The sequence below is a fragment of the Emydura macquarii genome, unplaced genomic scaffold, assembly GCF_026122565.2.
Source record: "Emydura macquarii macquarii isolate MOO-44397 ecotype Brisbane River unplaced genomic scaffold, CSIRO-AGI_Emac_v2 contig_1483, whole genome shotgun sequence".
Classification (NCBI taxonomy): domain Eukaryota; kingdom Metazoa; phylum Chordata; order Testudines; family Chelidae; genus Emydura; species Emydura macquarii.
Genome location: NW_027131620.1, coordinates 12,582,501 through 12,608,558, shown reverse-complemented (window position 1 = coordinate 12,608,558; position 26,058 = coordinate 12,582,501). Strand labels below are relative to the sequence as shown.

At 39.0% G+C, this 26,058-nt stretch overlaps 1 protein-coding gene across 2 annotated transcripts in view; it reads left to right on the top strand.

Moving 5' to 3' along the window:
• The first annotated feature begins 6,323 nt into the window (after positions 1 to 6,323).
• The window catches only part of TSHZ2 (teashirt zinc finger homeobox 2), a 246,786-nt gene continuing 227,051 nt past the window's right edge, over positions 6,324 to 26,058 (top strand). For both annotated transcript variants that reach the window (XM_067554638.1, XM_067554637.1), the window contains exon 1: positions 6,324 to 6,432. In XM_067554638.1, coding sequence (XP_067410739.1) covers positions 6,393 to 6,432 — 40 coding nt within the window. In that variant the 5' untranslated portion in view covers positions 6,324 to 6,392. The remainder of the gene's footprint in view (positions 6,433 to 26,058) is intronic.

Below are 26,058 nucleotides of genomic sequence, written 5' to 3'. Positions count from 1 at the left end.
AATACAGTTGTCATGTTTTTGATGAAAATGAAAAAGAATTGTTTTCATCAAAACATATTTAGGTGGGAGGGGAACCATTTAGCAGACCGTTTTAACTGATCATTATTATTTAGCAGATACTAACAATTTTTTTGGCATTTTGCCGACAAATGAGATGAAGCCTTGCTCCAATCTGTATGTAGTAGAGGAGCTTGGTCCAAAATCCACTGAAGTAAATATGAGTCTTTAGATCAGAGCCTTGAATCAGAACATCAGGTGGTTTTAAATCATGCTCTACTTCAAACATAGAAAAAAAGAGATCAGAGCAATTAATACAGGATATGTCAATATGATTGAGAGATTATGTTAAAGTGTGGCAATGCTTATTTCGGAAGTTGTGTGCAGTGTTGTAGCCATGTTGGTCCTAGGAAATTAGAGGGATAAGATGCATGAGGTAATATCTTTTATTGGACCAACATCTGTCCAACAGAAGACAGGCAAGCTTTTGAGCTTACACAGGCCTGGTCTACACTCACCGTGAAATTCAGCAGCAGTCGATGGGAGATACTCAAACTATAGAAAGTAGTTTGCGTATCTCCTGTCGACTTCCTAAATTCTAAATAATGTGGCATCCCCACTACACTGCACCGACGTGAAATGCCTTCCCGTTGACACAGCGTTACTCTTTTTCTGGAGGTGGATTTATTCCATTGACTTCCGGATCGATTGGCAGGTCTCCACTTCCGCTCAATCGATCCCGAAGAAACAATCTGACGGTGGCAAATTTGCCGCCGTCAGTGAAGACATACCCACAGACCCTGAAGAAGAACTCTATGTGAGTTTGAAAACTTGTCTCTTTTCCCAGCAGAAGTTGGGCCAATAACAGATATTACCTCACAATATCTTTTTAAAAGCTATTTGTGCAATTTAAACTGAGTTCTGCCAAGCCACGTTTCAGCCTGGTGCACATTTTAAGGGCTGAATTATAAATGCAGTAAAAGGATTGTGATAGTAATAATACATGGTGACCCTTATGTATAGTCCTGAGTGACTCTTTAGCTGATGATATTGTAATGGAAGATAAACCACAAATGCAAGGGCTGTAGAAGGTAGCTGCAGTCAGAGCTGCGCTAATCACTGTTTTAAAGTCTCGCTACTTGGATATAAAAAAGATTCTTTTTGCAGTTAGCTTAAAATTCAAACTGAAATGCTTTCTTTGCAACCAAAGGGTTAATCCTTCAGGTAAAGATTAGGTGACAAGGGGCTCTGGAAATGCTGCCTGCTGTTACTTTAGGCATAAATTATTAGCAGTATCAGGATTTCATCCCATGGGGTGAAATTCACCCCTTCCCCACACAATGCTGGTTTAACTGAGCTTTGGGCAGGCAACTGCCTGGGAGGAAGGGAATGAAATGTACCACCCAGGCTGCTATTCCAGCCTTGGATGGGAATGGAGGCAGCTGTCCATCTGTTTCCCTTATGTCTGTCTTCTGGACCATGGGATGCATGTAAGCAAAGACCTAGTGACATCTCTCTCAGGCCAAATTAAAGCCCCCTTCATTGTGTGGTGTTCACGGGGTCACAGCCACTCCATCTGAGTCTCTCTCCCAGGAGTCAGCTAAAGAGTTAGGGAGAGCCCTAAGTGTGCCATTGGCAACTGAATGAAGGTTATGTAAGTGTGTATAGAAGCCTTCCAGATTGGAAAAATGTATATGTAGTTACCACCACTGTACACAAAACTGTGATAGGACCAGAATGTGATACCCTTACTCATGAAGAGTAAGGTGCTACTTATTAAGTAGCCCCACTGATAACAGTGGCACTACTTATGATGTAAGCTATTATCTGAGGTAAGCAAAGGTGCCACAGTGTGGCTTTTATTTTGCATCTGAAAATGACCATGTAAACATGCAACTGGTCATTTCCATGCACAATTACCACCATTATGCATGAATGAGTTAGGCAGTTGTGTACATTCTTTTGAGAAATCAAGCCAAAATCTCAGTACAAGAGAAGGACATCTTAAGAACATAGAATTTGCCATCCCGGATCAGACCATTCCTCTGCCAAATCCATATCCAGCAAAAGAAGGGGAAAACCTACAATAATGCATCCAGTTGGTTGTATATTGGCATATATGAAGAGAGAGAAACTCTTCCTGACCCCTTTAGGGATTCACATTATGCCCTGACGCACGAGATCCGATTACTTTTCTTTGAGCATGGGTAACTGCTACTGCTATAACTGGCCATAACATTTTGACAGTACAGGAAAGAGAAATGTTATTCTGTAATGTAATACAAATAGATAAAATTCAATATAGCTTCAGAATCAATTGCCACATTTCCAAGGTAAACATTAAACACTCATTACAATTATTCCATCAAATAAGCCAAGATAGCATCCGGTGCTATCTGTTCATTTTATTCTCCCTAACTTTCATTGCTAAGTGTGCAAAAATGCTTTCAGCAAACATTATGGGTTCTTCCTGTGCTGAGAGAAACGCTAAATGACCTTCTCCACCTTAGTTATAAACAACAGAAGGAGTGAGTCCACAGATGCTATGCTGTGTCATGTCTATTCAAAATTATAAACGAATTCTGATCAGTGTATAAAAATGGACACCAGATTTTGCTTGTTTTTTTCCTCTTCTTCATAATCCCACTCCAGTTCCCTCTTGAAAGGCATTCTGTTCTGTCAGCCATAATGACATCTGCTGGTGGAGACAGGAAGCCATAAATCTGTAGGTTTCCTCTCAACCAAGCCTTGTTAATGCTCCCATTTATCACTGTGGATAGGGTGCCATCTCACTAGTGCTGTGCTCAGAAGTCCATCTTCTCAATTTCCCTTTCCCTAGGGAGTAACCATTTAAAACAGCGACTTTCTCATCTTACATATTGTGACCTAAAAAGTCACTGCAGATGCAAATACCATACCCAGTTTGTAGCACTTGGATGTAAGCCATGCCTGTGGAGAACAATAGCCTCTACTTGCTGATCTCAGACTACACCAAATCACTGCTCTTGTTAAACCTTGTGTTTGTGTCTTTCAAGCTACCACATAATCAGTGGACCTTTGGTGAGAGAGAAATTCAAAACAAAATGGATTCTTTCCCCCAAAATTGTCTATCGAAATGTAAACAAATGGCAAAATAGGTAGTAAACAATGACTTGCTGTTGAAAAACTTTTAATACAATATTCCTTTAAAGAGACACAAGAGAAATAAGCAAAATATTCTGATCAATGTACAGGTGATTTTCATCTCAGGCGCAGGATGGCCAGGAGAACTATCCCTTGAAGATGGGTCTTTCATCTCAGGCGCATGGCCAGGAGAAGAGAGGGCTAGAAAGGGGTGATGAGAACTCACAGATGTGGAACTGAGGCACAAAAGTTTAAGTCCTCAAGGGCACAAATTTAGCCAGTGTGAATGGTGAAAACAGAATCCTGGTTCCCTGAGTCACATTCCACTGCTTGAACCAGTAGAGTAACTTTCAATGCCTCATCTATAAGTGATATAATGTGAGACCCATCTTCAAGGGATAGTGAAAGGATAGCTGCATGTTGGATTCTCCAGCCTCTTACATCCTGCATATACACCTGTGCAGAGTATCCTGCATATACACCTGTGCAAATTCTGTCTAGCCATTTCCATGGGTAAGTGGCTAGCCAAGATGCAAGATCACCTGGAGAATTGGGCCCACTATCTCTTCAGAGTTAAATAATGTTGACTGACTGGCCACTGGGAATCAGTGCTGCTTTCCCAGCATTTCAATTATGAAAGAGTTGGGCTATAGGGAAGTGGAAAAATGAGTACATTGGAGTAGCTCTATGTTTTTCATCATTTAAACTATGCATTTGTTTGTAAATAAATACTTTAAATTGCTGATAAAAGAGATTTCCAGAGCATTGGGGAGGAGGGTGCCAAATTAATTTAAGGAGACATTTTCATAGACATAAAATTATATTTGGTCACTAAATACAAAAGTCATTTCAGGACTTTCCTTAAGGAAACTCATTACCTTCCTGAACAACGGGGCTGGCATTTCCAGTGTCCACTGAATACTGGCTATAACTGACCAACCAATGCTAATTCAGCTTAAAGGATCCCGAAGTAAGAGGTTAGTTTTTGTGAGATATTAATGATTCATGTTAATTACACGTGTTACTCCTGAAATCGAGGTGAAAATACAAACAAATAAACTAAAATCCTATTATTGATATGCCCCATGATAAAATATACATATTAAACTACAGTGAAATCTACATATAAGAATTACTGTTAAAATAATAAGAATCGATTTTCTGTGTTTCCAAACCATTTTTGAAGATTTCATGGTGTTAACAGCAGCTATTATAAAAGAGACACTGTGAAATGAATAAACCAGACATGCTTTCATGTATCAGAGTTATTGTTTGAAATTCTTTAGAACCCTTCACTCCCCACCCTGAACATGGTTTGGAAGTTGAGTAACAAGAGCAGGCAGTGATTTACACACAAATTGTGAGGAGCGGGGGGAAGCTGTTGAATGGGGACAGAAGAGCCCAGATTACAGGACCCACAAACCCAGAATGAAGAGAGTGAATTAGGATAGTGCTGAGCCATCCCAGTCTGACACAAAAATATGCACTCTGTTTTTAGGATCACTCTGCTTTTCTTGGTATGTACTCATTATTTTAATTATTAATATTATTAAAAAACAAAACCTTGGACTATCCCTGAACTTTGAGAAAGTTTATATCAGAATCTGAGCAACGGGCTCCTGGGTCCGTCTCTAATTATAATTGTTATTACTGGACGTGTTAGTTTTAAAATAGTCACTGAAGACTAATGTAAGAATATCACACTTATTAAAGGCCTTAATTTTCCACTGCCTCGCATCTTGGGTAGGCATTTACACCTATTCTTGTGTTCTGGGAGCACACCCACCTAACATTCTGACTTGGTACACCCCTTCTACCACACTGATTTCGGTAGAGTTTTATACCCACATTACACTAGTGGCATTACATAAAGGCTCAGAATGCAGAAAAATCAGGTGTATAATATTTTGTTTAATACTTGATTCTTCTATCATTTGCCAACTGTAGCTAAATGTCATCTCTTCTATAGGTCCCTGGCTGGTTCTTCTTCTAATCCCAGGAATTCCCCATTAATATAATTACCAATATTCCAGTGTGTGACGCAGTTTGCTTTTTACACAGCTTCCTTCACACAAAAGACTTTTCAGAGGGAGAAGGTGAGATGGGGGCAGAGAAAAGGAACAAAGCTCCACAGAGTTTGTTACAACTGTAGCTAGCACCTACCACTTTAGCAAGTCAGTCATCTGTGGGAACTTGTCAGCAACCTAGTTTCAAAAGTGGGACGGAAGAGAGAACTTGATCGTGTATCCTCCTTCCTAAAAGAGGGTGAAAAAGAGAAAATCTAAAGAGGATCCAAATCTAAAGAGGAAAAGACTTCCAAATAATCAAAGCAAGAGGCATAATATAAGATTACAGAAAAGCAGGGAGCATCTGAAAGTATCCTGATTAGAAAGGAGCCCGGGTCAGAAACTTGATTAATCGGAAACTTACTTTGGGCATCAACAAAACTTTAGGGGAGATGAGTACAGATAGACGGGCACTCAGGAGCTGCAGGGGCTGGGTTTGTCGGTGTGTCTGATTAGAAGGCGCTTTTTTGCTTGGGATCAGCAAGCCCTGTCTCTTTAATAAACTGACTGCCTTCTGTCTGCTTGGAGTAAATTTCATCCTGTCATCAGGTCGCGGAGGAGGAGTTTGTTAATGTTCAGTTTGCTCAGTGGATCGATGTTTGCTGGCATCGCCTCGCCCTGCCTGTGTATGTGTATGTATGTGTGTGTGTGTGTGTGTGAATACCAGATTTCCTTCCATCCAAAGCCTCTCCGTCCTCTTCCATATCACTCACAGCCTGGCATCTGACAGCAACAAACCTGCAGCTTTCTGCACACGCACACACGCACACACACACACACAGACACACCAGTCCGCCATACAGATCTACCAGGAGGAGGAGGAGAGGAAAGGGAGGAAGCAGCAAGCCCCACTATCTTTCCAGAGCTGCCTTTTTAATATATACATATCTATTTTGTTATTTATTTATTACTATTTTCTGGCACGGTGGGTTCCTTTCATTTGCTCCTGATCTTGGATGTTTGACTCAAAGCAAAGCAAGTGTTGCAACAGTTAAATAATAATAATACGCCAGATCTCTATAAAATAAAATAAAAACCTAACGAGTTCCTATCAGTTACGTGCAAAGGGGGGGGGGGAGGTTGGCTGGAGGGGGTGTTCGGGGAACCAGCGGAAAGAGAGCCAGAGAAAGCCAGAGAAACAAGACACACGAGCTTCCAAGGGTTCTCGGATCTGGGGACAGAAGTGAGATTGGAGAAAGTAGAGCGATGCCAAGGAGGAAACAGCAAGCACCCAAGCGGGCGGCAGGTAAGGAGAAGCCATCCACTTACACAGCCTCTGTGTCTTTTCACTTCTTTGAATCCTAACCTCATCTTTATTATTATTAAGGGTCCCGTCCCCCCCGCGATTTTCTGAACTGGATCTGCCCCCCTCCCCCACCTTCGTAACTCTAACAATATTGCAAATCAGTTTCATTCCTTATTGCCAGGACGATCTTTACTCTGAAATTGACGATCCGTGTGAGAGTCCCCTCCACCCGCCTGTGTCTTTTGAACACTCTTCTTTTCCCCCCCTCTCTACCCCATGCTCTTTAGCTGTAATCCTTTCCTTGTTAAACTTCCCCCCACCCCAACTTTCTTCCACTCGATTTCCCTTCTCCCTCCTCCCCGCTCGCCCCCTCCTTTGATCGTTCTTGCATTGCTCCCTTAGTCACCTTTCTTTATGGTAATTGTGTTTTTCAATGCATATTCCATAAAGTGGTTCGGTATTTTTTTAAATATTTTCTTTAGCCCTGTTTCTGGTGCAATTCTGGACTTGTGTGTGTGTGTGTGTGTGTGTGTGTGCGCGCGCGCGCCTGAAATAGTACAGGGACTGTCTCTGTTGATGAACCCGGTGGTGAAGTTCAGCCTTTGATCATCGGTGGCGAAAACTGCAACAGGAAACAAAATTAAGCATTCTGACTGTTAGAAAACAATCCACATTTTCAAATCAAATGCCTCTTTTGTTTCACATCCGAGGCTACACATTTGCGAATGCCAAAGGGGGGGGGGTTGCAATTATTTTGTAAAGAGGAAAATAGTTTGCAACTTTGGAAGTGTTTTGTTTTTGTTATTTGTGGGGAGATTTTTTGTTTCCAAGCCAGGAAAAAGAAACAGAGACCAATGGGGGTTTCAAAGAGTTTTCTTTTTGGCTGCTTAATTGCTTTATATTTATTAACTGTGTTCTGGGGCTTTGTTTCTGGGAAGTGCAATATGGAAGTTCATTTTTCTTCTGCCAGACCCACCCACTGAAAAATCAGCTTTCCAGTTGATTGCCAGCTTTGATTTGACATTTGATTGATCATCTGTCATCTTGCTGCCTTTGATCTATTCATTCTTGATACATATCAATAAATCACTCACCATGGTAACCCAAGTGCCAATGACGTAAGTCTTGCCCTCTAGATTCTCTTAGCCAGACATGCACAATTATTATCTTGTTTGATTTTTAATGTGTGTGTGTGTGTCCATCTTTAGTTAGCATTTCTTTAAAGCCCAAATCTAAGTTTTGTTTTGTTTTATTTTGTTTATGCCTTAGGGATCATCAGCTAATTCACCCCCCGCCCCTCTCCTTTGAAAGCCCCTAGACTTAGTATATTATTATATCTAAAGACAAAATTTATGGGCAAGTTTAGTGACACACTTGAATAAACTTTGAAAACTAGTGCTTGGGGCTTATTCAAAGGTAAATATTAATTTTGGAGACCTGGGACACAGGAAACTTTTATAAACTTATCACAGATCTTACTTTCTGCTTTATTTACATAGATTGAGGACAGTGGTATGTGGGCATTTGTGTTTTAGGGCATACCCATGCACCTAAAGTATGTTTAATGGCAAGGAGAGATCCCTTCTAACTACAAAAGGGTAGTTAATACAAGAATCTATCTATCAAAAAGAGCTCTGTGCCCGTTCATTATTATTATTTTTATTCACAAAGAAAGAGTCTAGCACTGGATGAGGCATTAACATTTTCAACTTGTAGGATAGCTTCCCCCCGGCGCCTCCCCCCCAGCATCCGCTGATGAGCTCAATGTTAGAATTGCTTCCTGTTTCTTTTGTCAGTGATGTGAGTCTTCATTTCATTTTGTGTTCAAAGTAGAATTTCAAGTCAGAGTATATACATACAGTACAAGCATAACGGGGGAGAGGTAGCTTTGTTGGTTTATGGAAAAAGATGCTTTAGAGTAAGTAAATCAGTATAGATAATGTTCATATTGTCCTCTACCAAGATTTCCCTGGTGGGGACCCAGGGGCAAGATATGCTGTTACCCTGATCATAACTTTATTACTATTATTATTATTTTGTTTATTATTTTGCTTGTAAAGGGTCTTAATATAACTAGGACATGTCTCATTCAGTAATCTTATTGCAAAAAGTGCACTGTTCTCTGATTTGCCCTTCTTGGAATATATTTGTCCTCAGATCAATGTTGTTTCAGATGTGCAAAATATTCGATATTTAACTATAGTTCATTTTCATCCAACATGGCTATTTGAAGCAGGTTTGTACACTTGCTTTGAACGTGCGTGTGTGTATGTGTGATTTCAAAGAGCACACTTGTCTGTTGTATATAGTTCTCAAAACTAACTTTCATTTTCATGAATAGTATTGAGGTTTTTTGTGTGGTAAAACAAGCAAAGTGACACTAGACAGGCTGTGCGACAGAACATGAATCGCTCATCAAGGCAGATGCCAATGTTCCTTTTTTATGTCACTGATTTGAAGGATTTAACACAATATATATTTTTTAATTTTCACATTTTATTTTTTCACTTCCACAAGTTCAAGGGCAACGACTGCACTTCATTCTGACTTGGTGGTGGTAGTGATGTTGAAGAAAAGTTTGTAACGTCTAGCTTTTTTAAGTAGTTAACCTCCATGGGAAGAAAAATGATAAGCCTTATGATTCTGGACATGTCTGCTTTTGTCATTGCTTAAAATTAAATACTATGCACAACTGTAAATAATTACTACCATGCACTGACTTTGAAAGCAGGTTTCCAGTTTGATTAATGAATAATGTAAAGGTTAGAGAGAACAAGCAAGTGAATCAGAAGTGAAGTCCTGCTGCTAGATGAAAATTTATCTAGAGAAATATACATGGCAATTTTGTCCTTTTTTATTATTAATTTTGAGCCCTGTGTTCCTAAGAAATATATTACAGAGTGTTGTAATGAAACAAGTTATTGTAATTAGATAGATGGGACACTGTTTATGCTTGATTATAAGGCTTTTTTGGTCTCAATTTATGTTTTTAAAAATACTTCATTTCACATTAACAAAGGAACTTCCTGTATGTCAATCACATTTTGATCTTTCTATAGCTGACTCTTTTTTAAAAGCATCATTCTTTTTCACTATGATTTGGATCATTCTTAGAGCAGATGTTTAAATCTCTTTATACCAGTACCCAACATTATGTCATATTTTTATTTACAGTTATACATTATATTTATATTGCATTTTTCATCCCAGTAGATCCCAAAAGGCTTTACAGATAGGGACCCAATTATCCTCTCACACAGGTGTAAATCAGGAGTAACTCTACTGATGTGAATGGAGCTGCATTGTTGTAGAACTCTCATGAGTAAGAGAAGGATCAGGCCTTGAATGTACTTCACCCATCACTGAAATGCAGCCACCTCTGGGGCAGAACCCGGGTAGTGATTCCACACCAATGACAATAGACAACAGAGAGGAGGAAAAGGAGTGGGAGCAAATCCAAAATGCCATTTTGATTCTGTTTTTATTCCTATAGGTATGAAATAGCTTTCAAACACAATTTCACTGGATTACACTCTGCTTTTCCCCTGCAGCTTCTTTAAATGTGCATATTTTATTTTGTGATCATGAATTTCTAGTTTGCTGTTTAATGCTAGTGAAGAAGAATCTGGACTTACCGTCTTTTTGTACTACAATTTTGTCATTCTTTCTTTCGTTCTCTGTTGGCTCAGATAGGCTATCTGAGAACCAAAGCTCCTGAAAAGTACAGCAGAAACAGCTAGCAGCTACATTTATCTTATTTATTGAAGCTGGAGATGAATAATGCAGATTTTGTTTTCGTGAAAGTCCTTGTGTGGCAGTAAACATAAGACTGTTAGCAATCATTACTTAAAAGTTGCAATTTGCACCTTAATAGAACAGGTTATTTAAATAGAAATATATTCAGTAGGGGAAACCCTGCACTCTTCAGTGAGTTAAACTAGATAACATGTTAGATCTGATTCTCAAGAAATATGTACATGTAACCCAGAAGGCTTGTTTTATTTTTAATGTTACATTTATCCTTTATTAAACGTCTAATAGAAGCAGGTTCCAAGCAAATGGGACTGAATGGCATTATGGGAATGGTAGAGTCGCTTTGTTTTAACATCCTCCAAAAAAATCAGTGCACATCAAAAACATCTAAATATCTCATGCCTCAGAACCTTTCAGTTACTCTGCACATCATGACACTGACAGATGACAAAAAAAGCAAAGGTGTTCACAGACAAGAGGAGGCTTCACCATTCTGATTAATGAAATGAGTTCCAGAATAGGTACTTTCTTAGCTACCTATCCACCAAATTAGCCGCCGTCAGAATTCTGGTTTTGGAATTGAGCTGCTAAGTGATTCCTTCCCCTCACTCCATGTTAAAACCCAGAACTGAATGAGCCAGGAGTGGGTGGGTGAGGTTCTCTGGCCTGCAATGCGCAGGAGGTCAGACTAGATGATCATGGTGGTCCCGTCTGACCTTAAAATCTATGAGTCTGACTCAAAAGTTCATTTGTTTTAGTTGTTTATTGATTTCATTTTTAAACTGCCATATCAGGACACAGTACATTGGCCCCCATAGAAAGATTAGCACTGACAAGGAGTTGAGACACTGCCATTGTAATATAAAAGACAATTCCATCAGTAAATGAGATCAGTGTTTTAAAAATATTTTTAAAGAATTGTTTATTTAAGACAAAATCATTTTTGCCTAACTGGTTCTACTCTTCCATGCCCTTTAATCTCAAGGCCATATAATTAAAATCAGCAGGATTTTGCCACTTCCTCCCATTGCTTTTTCCTTCTGACTCAGTTTCCCCTTAGCAGCAGCACCCATCTCAAATAACTTTACCGAGACCAAGACCCTGGGGTACCAACTCACCAGCAAAGAGTTGTGGTGATTCTTTCCCCCTTGCTTTACTTCACATCCCAGTGAGAACACCGCTCCAAAGTGGAAATCCAGATTTCCCCTCATGAAAAAAAAAGGCTGTCAGTTGCTGTGGATGCAGCTCCCAACTATCAATTAAACGTGGAACCAGATGCTAAACACCTATTGTGTTAAGCTATTGTACAGATCTTACGAGCTCAAATGTAAAAAAATATCATGTCAGCCAGTGGGGGGAGGCGTGGCAGCAGAATGAGGCCTGGTTGTTCTAATAGATGATGTATTATTAGTAGATGCAAAGTAAAATAATGAAAATAAATATTCTCTATTTAATATCTATCAGATTGTATTGCAGATATTGATACGTGTGGGTGCCATGTTAAACCAAACTCCTTTAGAAAGAGGATCCCGTTTTCCCCCGGTCTTTCCAGAATTAAAGATGTTTGTAAAGTTTTACCTTCAGAGTGTGCTCATGGAAGCAGAGAGACATTTTCATCTGTCTCCGAATCAGATATTGGAGTCAATTGGAAACACATTACTCTCGCAGTTGAAGCCTTACATTTCATCCATGCAACAGCAGTGATTTTTCATTACCTATTTAATTACAATAATTTGCATGACTGTGGGCCCAGTCCTCCACTTACTAGTGACTTCACTTCACTGGGAGTTCTGCCTGTGTAAAGAGTGTAAAATTGGGCAGTTTAGCTGCAAAATATAAAATATTGTTTAAAAAAAAAGTGCTTGGTATACAAATTATGGACCATATTTTGCCAATAGCTTAAGAAGCATTTATCCTTGGAATCTAGGGAAAGTTCAGATTATGCATTTATGTACTGATCGTTCTACATTTTTTGTTTTCTAAAGTTTTTATAATGATTGTATTTTATTTATGTTGCTAACTTCACTCTTTAAACATTTTTTGATTCTTTTGCATTCATTGTTGAATATTATTTTTCTGGTACCAGGAATTGACTGGTCCTTTAAACGGCCTTTTATAATGTTGAAATCCACTGTCTCAATTCCAGCAGAGGTTCTCAAAGAAATAGCATGTAAAATGTTTTGCAAATCAGGGCTCTAAAAGTTCCATTTAGGTTTAGACATTAACATCAGTTCTTTCTCATTAAGGTGACCCTGACTTGAGGCTATAGGATCTTGGCTCCTTGTCATTTCTGACCGCATTATAATAACATCTTTTGCAACTCAGAAATACCTTGGTTTCCAAGAACAGACAGGGAGCAGTGTATTTTCAAGATTTCAAGGGGAAATGCATAATAGAAACACACTGTTTTCCATTAGATTTACACATCCCTTTTTTAACTATTGCGGATTTTTTTTTATTCATTGTCTTGCAAGGTTTTTCCGGAGAACAGAAAAGAAGTGGGAAAACTGGTCTTAGGATTTTAGTACTGGATTAAATGTTTAGTTTAGAAAAATGAAGAGATTCTTTGTTTTGCAAGAGGAATTATTCTTCTCTTTCCCTCGCCCCTCGCCCCCCCCCCCCTCCGCACCCCGTGCACTAGGAAGAAAATAAGTCACAACAATAGGTACACAATGACAGGAACAGACTCTATGTTGTTTTTAATGTGTAGTATGCAATGATCATAGTTATTGGTAAAATTCCACAGCAAAATGGAACCATGCTATGTTTAAAGGAAATAGATCCTCTTGGAAGACTTACATGTGCACACAAGTGCACGTTTGGTGCATACACACATGCTCGCAAATGTGTGTACAGAAAAAGGAGGGATAGGCATCTAACTGAAATGTGGATACAAAATTCTTATCGATATGAGTGTGTAATTGCAAGAGTCATGACATTTTTAAACAATTCAAGCCAATTTAATTTAGTCACAGTGTTAAACTTCTACAGTATTTCCTGCTCACATTTTCATGGAGAGTCTCGTAACGTATGGTATTTTCTTTAATCCCCAGCTTCTGGATTCAGGTGATTACATGAGCATCTCAGCTTTTATTTAAAAAGAAAAAGTAAGCTTTTAGTCTTAGTTGTTGTAGAGTTTAGCTTGAAAATGTTAAATCAAAAGGCTCTAATAACAAAAGGAAAAAAACCACTCAAATTTATTCTTTTAAAAATCTCGTGCTTTTTAAGCCAGTCTCATTAATTTAGAAAGCCTGCTTTATAATTTTTGAACACTTTGTGTTGGCAATATTGCTTCTAACTGACTCCTACTTTGAACTGTGTGTGTGTGTGTATAGGAATAGATTTGGAATAGAGATGGACAACAGTTACTTTGCTAGAGATACGTCTTGTCTACGCAGCAAATTAGTGCTCGGCAATCTAGTGCACTGTAGATTCATACCTGGCTTGTTGCTCGCTAACTTGCCATGTAGACAAGACCTTAATCCGGACTTACACTGAGGTAACCAAAAGCAGCCTTTGGCTCTAGTCTAAAGTATCAGATCATCTGTTCTTGAGGCATGGCTTTCCATTGTAGTTTTATGGAGATTGCTGCTAGTGCCAATTACATCCAAAAAGTTAATAGCCAGCCACTATTCTTTATAGACATAAGGACACAAAAGATCTCAACTTTACTGAAAAAAAAATCTTAGGTAAAACTTGCAACATTCCTGCTGTATTTTTATTGTATTAATGTAAATGAGATGCTGTCTTCTTTCTTTCATCTCTGTTCATTGTATCTATTATATCTCTATCTCATTCTTTTCTCTATATTTTCCCCACATTCAGTGTGAACTGCTATCATCTAATGATACTGTATCTCATTAAAATTACTCATGATGCAGAAAGGGACTATGGTAAGCAAAGCTTTTAGAAAAAGCAAAGCGGCTGAACGTATAGGATAAAAACAAAACTAAAAACCCATCTTGAATAACTCTTGAAATTGGATAGGTCAAATTAGAACAAAAAACTTTACAGGTAGAAACACTGTACTGGAAAGAACAGATAATTTTTAATATACATCTCCACTTGGCAAATATGAGGAGCAATAAGATTTGAAGGAGCTTTCTGGCTCTTCCTGCATCTCTCTCAAAAGACTCGTTTAATTGGAAAGCCTGTTGTGCTTGTTTTTATGTATGTAAAAGAGAAAAGGCCTAATTTCCCACTAGGCCTTGTATTCTGGTCTAGTATAATAGGAAGAGGTTTTGGTTGTTTTTTAAAAATTTTCTGTTCTCTGTTAATATAAAATTAAAACCGACAGATTTGAACTTGTAAAAAATCTCATACAATATTTCTTTAATAAGTTTATAAAATGCTGTTTAATATCCCCAAGCATATTTCTGACAGCAGTATTTGGTTTGTTCTTGTGGGATTGGTGCACAGTTTCTGCTGAAAAAGGAGCAGTATGCAGTTCTTGTTTTTAATGAAAATAATGATATTCATTGGAATCCACTGATAACAAACTGGGGGCTTAGTGAGACTCCATTTATAATGGACTGGAATGAAAGTCTGGGCTTGTTTCAGTGCATCAGAATGTGTAGGCTGCAGTCCCATTTATATCACTGACCCTCTGCTCAGAGTGAAGTTGTTCTGTTGGGGGAAAGAAAATACTTTTCTATCAGTGGGTTGCATGGGATGTAAATAATTTGGTGTAAGTTACACTAGGTGTGTTTTGAATCACCATAATAATTCATCAGACCTGCAGCTCTATGTGCCTGCAGGATCATCTCATCTACTCCCTATGGGTGAGTAGAAGTGAGCTGGATTTTCACATGATTTAAAATTTAGTACCAAAGAAGAAAAAGACTGTACAGATGCCTTTCGGGGAAATGCCCCCTTTGGTGATTTCATTTAGTCAAAATGTTCGTCTGTAAAAATGTAATTTTTTAAAAATATTTTTTTCATCCATGTCATAACATTTATAACCACAGTACAAGTAGCATTAAATTCACATATGAAAAGAAGAAGAAATTAAGCAATTATATTGATCTGTAGTAGCATTAATGCTTTTGATTTAACTGCACAGCTCCCACTGATATGCATGGGAACTGCAAACTTCAATAGGAAGAAACAGTGGAGCACTTTTTTGCACTTACATAGCTCCTGTCTTTGCATTTAAAATATTTTACCTGTGTCATTTACTGCTCAGAACAAACCCAGTGAGGTAGATCTGTCTTATTCCCATTTTGCAGACAGGCAAATTTATGCTGACTTGCTCAAGGTCACATTGCAAGTCAGCAGCAGAGATAGAATAGATATCAGGAGCCTTGGTTCTTAATTCTCCACTCTACCCCCAGATCATATTATTGTGCTTAACATGATCCCACCAGAGCAAGTAAAGGAGGAGGCTCTGGGCCAGATCCTAGCCCTTGGTTCCATCCCTTTTTGCACCACTCTGTTGGTGCAAAGAGGATGGGGAGCTCTCCTAGCTGGACATCTGTGGATTCCTCCAATGAAGAGAAATTTTCAGGAAGCATAAAGTCTGTGTAGCCAGCTCTTTGCCACTCACTCCCCTAGACAGCATAATTTAGAGTAGCCTATAGGCTACTAAGCCCCAGGATTAGAGAAGTTGCTAGGTGGCCTTCCCCCGGTATCCTGTGCTAAATGCAGCTTGTTCAGAACAGGGATCTGACTATGTATTTCTGAAAATACGTTATACACAGGTGTCCTGAGAGAGAATAACACCCAGTATAAACTGTAACAGAATAATCACATTACCCTCCAAACACTGGGCTGGAGGTGCTTTGAGCCATTCTTTTTAGGTGATAAATCTGAGGAACTGTCACAGATTGAGGTGTCATTAGAGGAGGTTTGGGAACAAATTGATAAATTAAACAGTAATAAGTCACCAGGACCAGATGGTATCCACCCAAGAGTTCTGAAGGAACTCAAATGTGAAATTGCAGAACTACTAAATGTGTTATGTAACCTATCATTTAAATCACCTTCTAACTGGAGGATAGCTAATGTGACGCCAATTTTTTAAAAGACTCCAGAGGTGATCCCAGCATTTAGAGGCCAGTAAGCCTAACTTCAGTACCAGACAAATTGTTTGAAACTATAGAAAGAACAGAATTATCAGACACACAGATTAACACAATTTGTTGGGGAAGAGTCAGCATGGTTTTTGTAAAGGGAAATCATGCCTCACCAATCTACTAGAATTCTTTGAGGAGGTCAACAAGCATATGGACAAGGGTGATCCAGTGGATATAGTATACTTAGATTTTCAGAAAGCCTTTGACAATGTCCCTCACCAAAGACTCTTAAGCAAAGGAGGTGGTCATGGGATAAGAGGGAAGGTCTTCTCCTGGATCAGTACTTGGTTAAAAGATAGGAAACAAAGGGTAGAATGAATGGCCAGTTTTCAGAATGGAGAGAGGTAAATAGTGATGCCCCCAGGAGTCTGTGCTGGGACCAATACTGTTCAACATATTCATAAATGATCTGGAAAAGAGGATAAACAATAAGGTGGCAAAATTTGCAAACGATACAAAACTACTCAAGATAGTTAAGTCCAAAGCAGACTGTGAAGACTTACAAAGGGATATCACAAAACTGGGTGATTGGGCAACAAAATGGCAGATGAAATTCAATGTTGATAAGTACAAAGTTATGCACATTGGAAAACATAATCCCAACTATACATATAAAATGAGGGGGTCTAAATTAGCTGTTACCACTCAAGAAAGAGATCTTGGAGTCATTGTGGATAGTTCTCTGAAAACATCCACTCAATGTGCAGCGGCAGTCAAAAAAGCTAACAGAATGCTGGGAATCATTAGGAAAGGGATAAATAATCAGATAGAAAATATCATATTGCCTCTTAATAAATCCATGGTATGCCCATATCTTGAATACTGCATGCAGTTCTGGTCACCCCATCTCAAAAAAGATATATTGGAATTGGAAAAGATACACAAAAGGGCAACTAAAATGATCAGGGGTATAGAAAAGCTTCCATCTGAGGAGAGATTAATAAGACTGGGACTTTTCATCTTGGAAAAGAGATGACTAAAGGGAGATATGATAGCGGTCTATAAAATCATGACTGGAAAGTAAATAAGGAAGTATTATTTACTCCTCTTAACACAAGAACTAGGAGACACCAAATGAAATTAATAGGCAGCAGATTTAAAATGAATAAAAATAAATATTTCATCATACAACGCACAGTCAATCTGTGGAACTCCTTGCCAGAAGACGTTGTGAAGGCCAAGAGTATAACGTGGTTTAGAAAAGAACTAGATACGTTCATGGAGAATAGGTCCTACAATGGCTTTTAGCCAGGATGGGCAGGGATGCATGCTCTGAAGTGTCTCTAGCCTCTGTTTGCCAGAAGCTAGGAACAGGCAGCAGGAGATGGATCACTTTGATGATTATGCATTTTATTCATTCCCTCTGAAGCACCTGGCATTGGTCACTGTTGGAAGACAGGATACTGGGCTAGATGGACCATTGGTCTGACCCAGTATGGCTATTCTTATTTTCTTATGAAATCTATTGCAATAAACACTGAGGCTAGGATTTTCAAAAATGGGTTCCTAAAGTTAGGCTTATGAATCCTTATTTAGGCATCTAAAGAAGAGGCCTGATTTTCAAAAGCAGTGAGAACCCAGCAGTTCCTATTGGATCTTTCCTCATAGCTCCCACTGGTACCAGTAGGAATTGCAAACATAGGTCAAGGGCAGTGTTATGTCTCTATAGTGGAAATATATGTATTGACTGTAGGAGAAATATGGATTCAGGTAATTAAAGCTTATGGGTGTATTAAGGGTTGTGGCCTTTATTTTCCCATTATTTTGCTCTCAGGAATGGTAGTTACAGACATTATACTGACGATCTCAGAGTAAATCTTAGGTAATATACGACAATATACCATACCTGAGAGACCTCTGCTATCCTGTCTACTCTCACAGGACTTGAGATCAGCAAGGTTGTTCATTCCATGTCAGATCACCAGGCAGGGCCTTCTTCACTGAGGCTCCAGGGATTTGGAATGCTTTCCCTTTTATCAAAGTTCTCCAGTTGGATCTTTTCAAGTGAAGCTAAATGGTTGACTCTTTATTGCTGAGTGGTAGGTTGTTAGACTTTGTATGTCAGTTTGGGTATTGTATTGGCTAACTGGGTCTTGTCTCTGATTATCGATATTCTTATATTTAAAGTGGTCTGACATCCTTGGGTTTGAGCCCCTTAGAAATAATTTATGATTATTTATTGTTATTATTAATTATAATGTACTTGTTAGCTACTCTGATGTCCATTCTTCTTCAGGCTGAAGGGAGTGGTTCCTGGTGTCCCACCCACAAGCAATAGCCCAATAGTGTTCCTCATCAAACATCCATGCTCTTGCATTTCCTGGTACATCAGACATTGTCATTCTGTTCCTTACAGATCATTTGCAGAATGCCTCCTGTTGCTCATGAAAATCTGGAACAAATGTAATCAAGATAAATTATCGTTATAATACAACAAATAAAAGCTGAACTGTGCAGATTTCCCCTTAAAGCACCTCTTAATATGTATTGTCAAAATGTCTAAAGATGTCTCTTACTCATAAGCATTTAATTATTTGTGACACTTAAACAAATATTCAGAGCAGTGAAAAAAAACATTGGTATTAAATATTTTCTCCTGTCAAAAGGTAACAAAACATCACCTAAAACAGTGAACCCTTCTATTCAATATTTCCAGTAAACTTCCATTATAACAGGAGATGGGCTTTTACAGGATTCCTGAATGCAAGTACTTGACCCTGAGTTTTGTGTGGAAGGAAGGAGTTGTGTTTTGAAATCCAGACCAGAACTTAGATTCTAATTCTATCCTTGAAGCCTATCTCAGTAATGATCAGGAACCCCAAATCTGAATAGTCCAAACTCTGGGGTGTTTTGAAATCTGGAGTTGAACTCGGGTCCCAGTTCATTGAGCTACTTAAGTTTGTGCCTAGCTTTAAGCACATGCAGAGGTCCCGATGGCTGAATCAGACACTCAGATCTGAATTTTGTTGCTCAGGCCTGTCTCTCATGAATGGCAAAAATACATCTTGAGAAATTTTAAATATACTCAAATATTGTAGCTTTGAAATATACTGATAAAAAAGAACAATTGGTGGATGGACTTCCCTTTATTGTGGTATCTCTTTTAAGTCCATTTAAGTAGGGAAAAGATTACTGTTTGATTGACAGTTGTTTTACCTCTTTAGGCAGCCATTGAAATTGTAGAAGTTGGACTGTGTGATGACATTACAAGGAAAAGGGGTGGATTGGATACAGTAACAAAACAATGAAGGCCTTGAGGGCATTGTGAGTTATCTGAATATCAGGATTATTTTTGTAGGCGGGGCTGGTAGTGATGCGTATATTAGAGGCAGAGCTGGCAATGACGCCTATTGTAATTAGGATTGCCCAACTCTTTCCTTTGAAAGACCCTATTAGAGCTGCTTATAATGCCCCCAAATGTTAACAGTTTGGGCTGAAATTTCCCATGCCAGGTGTCTACCTCAGCATGAACTGAAAGCTTCAGCAAACACGGTTCAGCCATGTCTGAAAATGAAGTTAGAGAAAAATATGTTGTTTTGCCAATGTTAAAAAATACAGACAGCCATTTTGTTGCAAAATTCTAGCACCTCCATGCTCTGCAGCAGCAACTTGATATTTGGCAGGGGGTTACACTAGATTCAGGGAGGTACCTTTTGATGTCCCCATGACCATCCACTCAAATTTGGCCAAATTATAAGCCTCTAAAAACTGCCACTTGAGCATGCTCCATCCTTACAGAGTTCCTATGACAATCACACTGAGCGTATTTCACCCTCACTGAGTATGCTCCAACTAGGGCTGAGCAGGGCATTTCATGCAACTACTTCTCCCTGATGCTGGGGACAGCTAAGGTGCTGGGCAGAAAGCAAGGACGCTGTTTGTCTTGTGCTACCAGTACTCCCCCCTGTTGGTGCCCAGGAAGCAAGGATAAAGAGGAAACTGCCTCACTGGAATGCAAAGGAGTGAACAGGGGAGGAATAAAAAGGGGAGATGGGAAGGCTCCGGTGGGGAAATAGGAAGAAATGGAACAGGGGTAGATTAGGGGCAGGAGAGAGCTTGTCAGCAAATATCTGCAAAATTTACTGACAAAGTGTGTGCATCAGCCCTCTCTCGTGTTTGGTTCACATAGAGATTAACAGCCTACTACTTCTGCTAGTTACTCCATTAGCTCAAATGGTAGAGACCTGTGGTGTGACTCTAAAGGTTCCTACCCTGCTGAAGACCTGTATGGGGATCAATATAGTTCCACATGATGTTTTATCAGTTTTTTTAGAAAACTAAAAGTACCTCTGCTTCATCCAGTGCACCACTTGGACAGTGCTCAAGGAATGAATCAGGGTTATATAGTGAAATCTAGTTCTCTGTAGCATTCCTGCTATATTTGTTGCAGAAGTTGCAAAGAGTGTAGTGAATACGGCCGGGGACTGCAGAAAGAGAACGGATAGTTAAGACAGACAAATCCCACCCTGCCGAATTGGATTCTATCCCTGCCTCTGCTGTATATTTAAGTCACTTAAACTGAACTTTCCACAGGTGGCCACTGTGTGTTCCTTATTTTCTGATGCCCAACTTGAAATACCTGGGACCTGATATGTAGAAGTGTTGAGTACTCACAACTGCAACTGAAGTCAACAGGAGCTATGCTATAAAATGCTAAGTATGCTGGAAAATCAGACCCTATGCTTCTCAAGTTGAGCACCTAAAAGCAGTGGACCCTTTTGACAATTCTGGCTTTAATTTTCCTGTGCCTCAGTTCCCAATCTATAAAATGGTGATAATATCACTTCACCTCACAGAGGTGTTGTGCAGATAAATTCACTAGTGATTATAAAGCACTCACGTGCTACAGTGTTGAGCACTATGAAAAAGACATTTAGGAAATCAGTAATTCTGTATTCTATGCAGGATTTGAATGGTGTGCAGTAAGGAAGGCCTGGGGCCACGCATTGAATGATGAGGATTAAAAATAAACATTGAATAGTTCAGACACTATGCAGAATTTTTTTTTTTTAATGTAAGATATTTTATGGTTGAGCAGTATCAGTGTCAGAAGCAGTGTTGTCTGGTCAACTGGCTGTTGGTAGCACAGTTGAGGAAATAGTTGGAATAGGGCCTGGAGGAGTGATTAACTAATATACTGTAGGTGGATAGAAGCAAAGAGCAGGAAATACTGGCAGTTGAGAAGCTTTTGCACAGAAGAAAGAGGCTGAGAGAGAGAATATAAACAATAATGCCAAGGGATCTAACCACTAGAAAGCTGTTCAGATAAAAGGGGCTAGTAGTCTGAGTTCTGTTTTCAAGCCAGAGCATGTAAACTACTTAGGCCTGATCATTGCGGCATTTGCCTGTGTGAAACTACTATTTATTTCAGTCTGAGTTATGCTCCTGCAACCAACAAGGTTCTTTGTTTTACTTGGGGGACACAGGGAAGAGAGAGAGAGAAAGAGAGAGAGAAATGCTCTTTTTACTGCATGATGGGAAATTTATCTTGGAAAATCAATCCTCTTTGTATGGAAGTCAATAGCAAAATTGGCTTCCGTGAACGCAGATCTGAACACTTCTAAAATGTTCTTACAGATTTGTGATGCCCCCAGACTTCTGAGGGTTAAATAGGGAAATCCCTGAGTGTGTTAACCAGAGCTGAAAAACATGCAAACACACACAACCTTTTTGCCATCTCTGCAGGTTTACTAGTGATTTTATCATCTTGCAATTAGGGTTAAACAAAGGTAAATCATTTGGGGAAATATTTACTAGGTGGGGGGGAAATGTTATAATGATATCTACATCTGTGTTTCTACTTGTTTAGACTAAGGATATTGTTACTTAATCCTTCACAAAGCTCTCTTCTCAAAACCCTTCCTTTATTTTTATCATCTCAGAAGTTGAACCAGTCAGGTCTTCAGTAAGTTCACATCTGATACATTTTGGCTGGTGATCTCAGTGTGTGTGTGGAGTGCAGTGTGGGGAGTTGTTTCCATGGAAGTATATTAAAAGTTGCCTTTTTGTCTTTATCCTCCTTCATTAACATTGATGGAAAATGCTTAGGTTCAGTGGAAATTTACTATTAAAAATGTGCAAAGTAGGTACATAGGACCAGCGGAGCAATTATGAGTGTCTCCAAGGAAATAAGTTTATTTTAGCCAGCATCCTCATTTGGGAATAGGTTTACAGTTCCAATATATGACATCTATATAATTTAACCTAATATATTTTTTTCAGTGATGTAATGGGGAGAGTGTCCTGGACTTTGTAAATTTTCCCCTACTCACGACATTCCCAAAGGCAACGTAACATTCTAGACAGTGTTTTATATACCCTGATTAAAATGTAACATATTCTTGCATTTCCTGTGCAGTGACCTCTTAGTACTCATAGACAGAACATTTAAAGAACAGTTACACAGAGATATTTCCAAATGTGTATAATATGCAAGAGTTTCTATAACATTCTTATTTCATTTGAAACTGTAGCTACAACAGGAACCATTCAGATGGTACATTGATTTAACTTTCCCATTCACTGTTTTGCTCCGTCAAATAAAATAAATGTTTGTTTTTAGCTCCATTTTTTGCATTGTTAAAACTCCTAACCATTTGCTTTAAACTGGGGATACTAAAGGGAACTGAATTATCTGAATTATAAAGCTAGCGTTTTGTAGCTGCTCTCTCACAAGTCCCCAAAGAAGAAGAAAAAAAGAGTACAACTTTAGCAAAAAGGGCTTTTATATCTCTATCAATTATGGAAACACCAGCTGCAGTGGATTACAAATGTGTTTGGTTCATTGTGATTATGTATGGGAAAAACTCTCACTAAGGACCAGATTCTGATCTCACTGACATCAGTGAGATATCAGAGTGACTCCAATGACTTCAACAGAGTCACTCCTGCATTGTGCCCGTGTGGGTGAGATCAGAATCCGGCCCTAACCTTGCAAACACTTTAATGCCAAGTTTTGCTCTGTATTTGCACACACCTTGCTGGAAAGAAATAGTGTTGCAAAATTTGGACATAAAGCTAAATCTATGCCAAAGTGTGTGGGGGGGGGGAGGGGGAGGGGGGGAAGGGGGGCATCGCATGCACTGGAGAAAAAGTAGAGCTAATATTTTTGTAAACTAGACTGGAAAAATTGTGGAGGGAATCAGTCTTGCTGGCTTGTGTTTTTGATGTATATTTTTTTATATCCAACAAATATAGTTTGTTTTTTTCCTCTTTAAAAACAAAGAAAAAAAGAAATCACACAATAGCAGTTGTTTGACAGTCCGGCAGAGATAGAATAGTTAGATATCATGAAGAAAAATATGTTAGCAAGACAGAAATGAGAGATGGACAGTACGGAATTTTGGTGAGGTTGAGCTCAAGAAAAATTAGTGTGTCAAAATGTGTACAGGTCACATCACTTCACTGATATCCTGGTAGCAACTTAAAGCATTCAGTGGATCAGCTGCTTAGATATTGTTTTGTTTCTTTTACAGTATTTTGTATCATTCTGGGACTACTTGGTTGTGACCTGGTTTGCTTTAACATCAAGAAACTGACATATCAAGGTGCATTGTACATTTTACAGTAGAAATACAATTTTCTAAACTCATTTAATCCTGGGAATGCTGGTCTTTTCCAGGCTGTCAGACAAATGAGTATGTTGAAGGTCATTTAGATCTGTCTGTCTGTCTCATCTAGCTAATCTTGCTCATTTCTAATGTGCCCATCACCTTGGTGTCTAGGTATGAACTTCCTGTCTAACATTTCTCTTTGTGTCTTTGTTAGCTGTGGTAATTTAACTGAGTTCTAAGAGATTTCAGATTCTTCTCAGTAAAGCTGATACAATTTTATAGAAATAGTGATTCATTTTGTACCCTTGCTCAAAATTTCCCCTCCCTGTACTACATGCTGAGTCCTGACTGGCTGTTACCCTCCTACCTAACAGGAGGCTATATTTTGGTGGTGTTGCATTAAAGGGGAGTTTTGCCTGAATCTGGGTTGAGTCAAAACTACAGGATTTAATCCACAGGATGAAATTCACCCATACCCACTAACTCCCTCCTGCTTTCTATTTAGAAGTTGACTTCATTTAGTAGCCAACCTTGCTTAGTAGCTGCATCTTTGCCACATAAGACACCAGGGAAAGTAACAAAATGTAAGAGAAGTTGTGGCTCCATATTTATATCTTCATTTTGAAGCCCTGGGTTCTGTTAAATGTAATTGCTTTTCTGTGCAGCCCATTTGGGAAAAGTGCATGGTAAAGACATACAATATCAAATTTTCAAAAGGTTGAGGCCTGAGGTCTGTGCCAGAAATTTTGTACACACAATTGGCTATCTGTATTTGTGCAAGTGGTTACCACAATTTGTGTGCACACATTGGGAGAATGCATTCATGAATGGCTAGTTGGCTTCTAAACAGCCACTGGCATGCACTATCACCCAATTTGCATGAATAATCATGGTAATTTGGACACACTTATCCTGTAGGCATGTAGTTACATCTGCATTTTTGTAAGCAGGCTTTCCATTTTGAAAATTGGGTCCAGGTAGTACTAAGTCTTCACTATGGGGGCAGTTGTCTGGAGACAGATAAACAGATAACAGATAAATCCTCTCACCTAAGTCTGAGCAAACAGTGGGATGCTCACTGGTGAAAACAGGTCATTTAGAATGCTGCAAATGTAGCTTTCTCAACTGTAATTGAATTTGATCTCAACTGTATGGTTGCATCCAGCCCCTTTTCTACTCTTTTCCTACACAGGTTAAAAGTGTCTTTGTAAAGCTACTCTTCAATGATAATTTCATTGAGAGCCAGACATTTCATACGTGGCAGTGATTTCTAATCCCACATGGACACTGACTGGTCTGAGATTTCAAACCCACAGTCTCTAGATACAACTAGAGGGTTGGGTTCATGCAAGCACAGTAAACTACTGCTCTGGCTTTTCCCTTAATCCTTTAATGATTGAGTTAGAGATGAATTACTCTTTGCAAAATTTAATTTCATCTCTGTGTGTTTGTAATGGGCCAAAGTGTAGCCATTATTGCATTTCAGAGACTTTGTGTAATTTTCTTTTATTTATTAGCAGGGCTGGCACTATCTGGAATGATAGGTGATACCTGTACCAAGTTGCAAGCAAGGAGTTTATCATATGGGGGAGGTACAGGAAGTCTGAGACTTTATCCCAGTTGACCAAGGCAGAAAATGTAAATGGCACAATTACTGACTGAAATGTCTCTGCATTAGGAAAGTGCAATGGCTCCAGCAAGAATTTGTGGCTTTTAGAGGACTTATGTGTGGGAGGCAGAGATTCCAGTTTCATGATATATTCTCCAACCTACATGAAGATGGAGATAGTAATATCCTGCAGTTAATGGTGTGTTTTGTATAAAAAGCTAGAAGAGAGATTGAGCTTTTTGGGGCACGGACTGTAATTTATTATGTGTTGTACCATGCCTTGAGTAATAGGGCCCATCCCATTTGTGGCCTTCAGACACTAATAGGCCCAGATTTTTAAAGGAACCACTGATCCCCTCAGTGTTGCCAGGCCTAGGTCCCACTGACTATTAATAAGGCTCCTAACTACCTAAGTCAGTTAGGTGTGGCCACACTGAGTGGAACCCTATACCTTTAAAAATCTGGGCCTAAGGCAATAGAAATGTTAAATAACATGTTTCAATAGTTTCTTGGGTGAAGAGGCACATGAAAAAAATATGCTGGTGTCAAGTATATGACCACTTAATTTGCCACAGTAAGAGTACCACAAAAGTTCTTCTGTCAGCTTTCGGAGGAATAGGGATGGGTGAACCTCAAG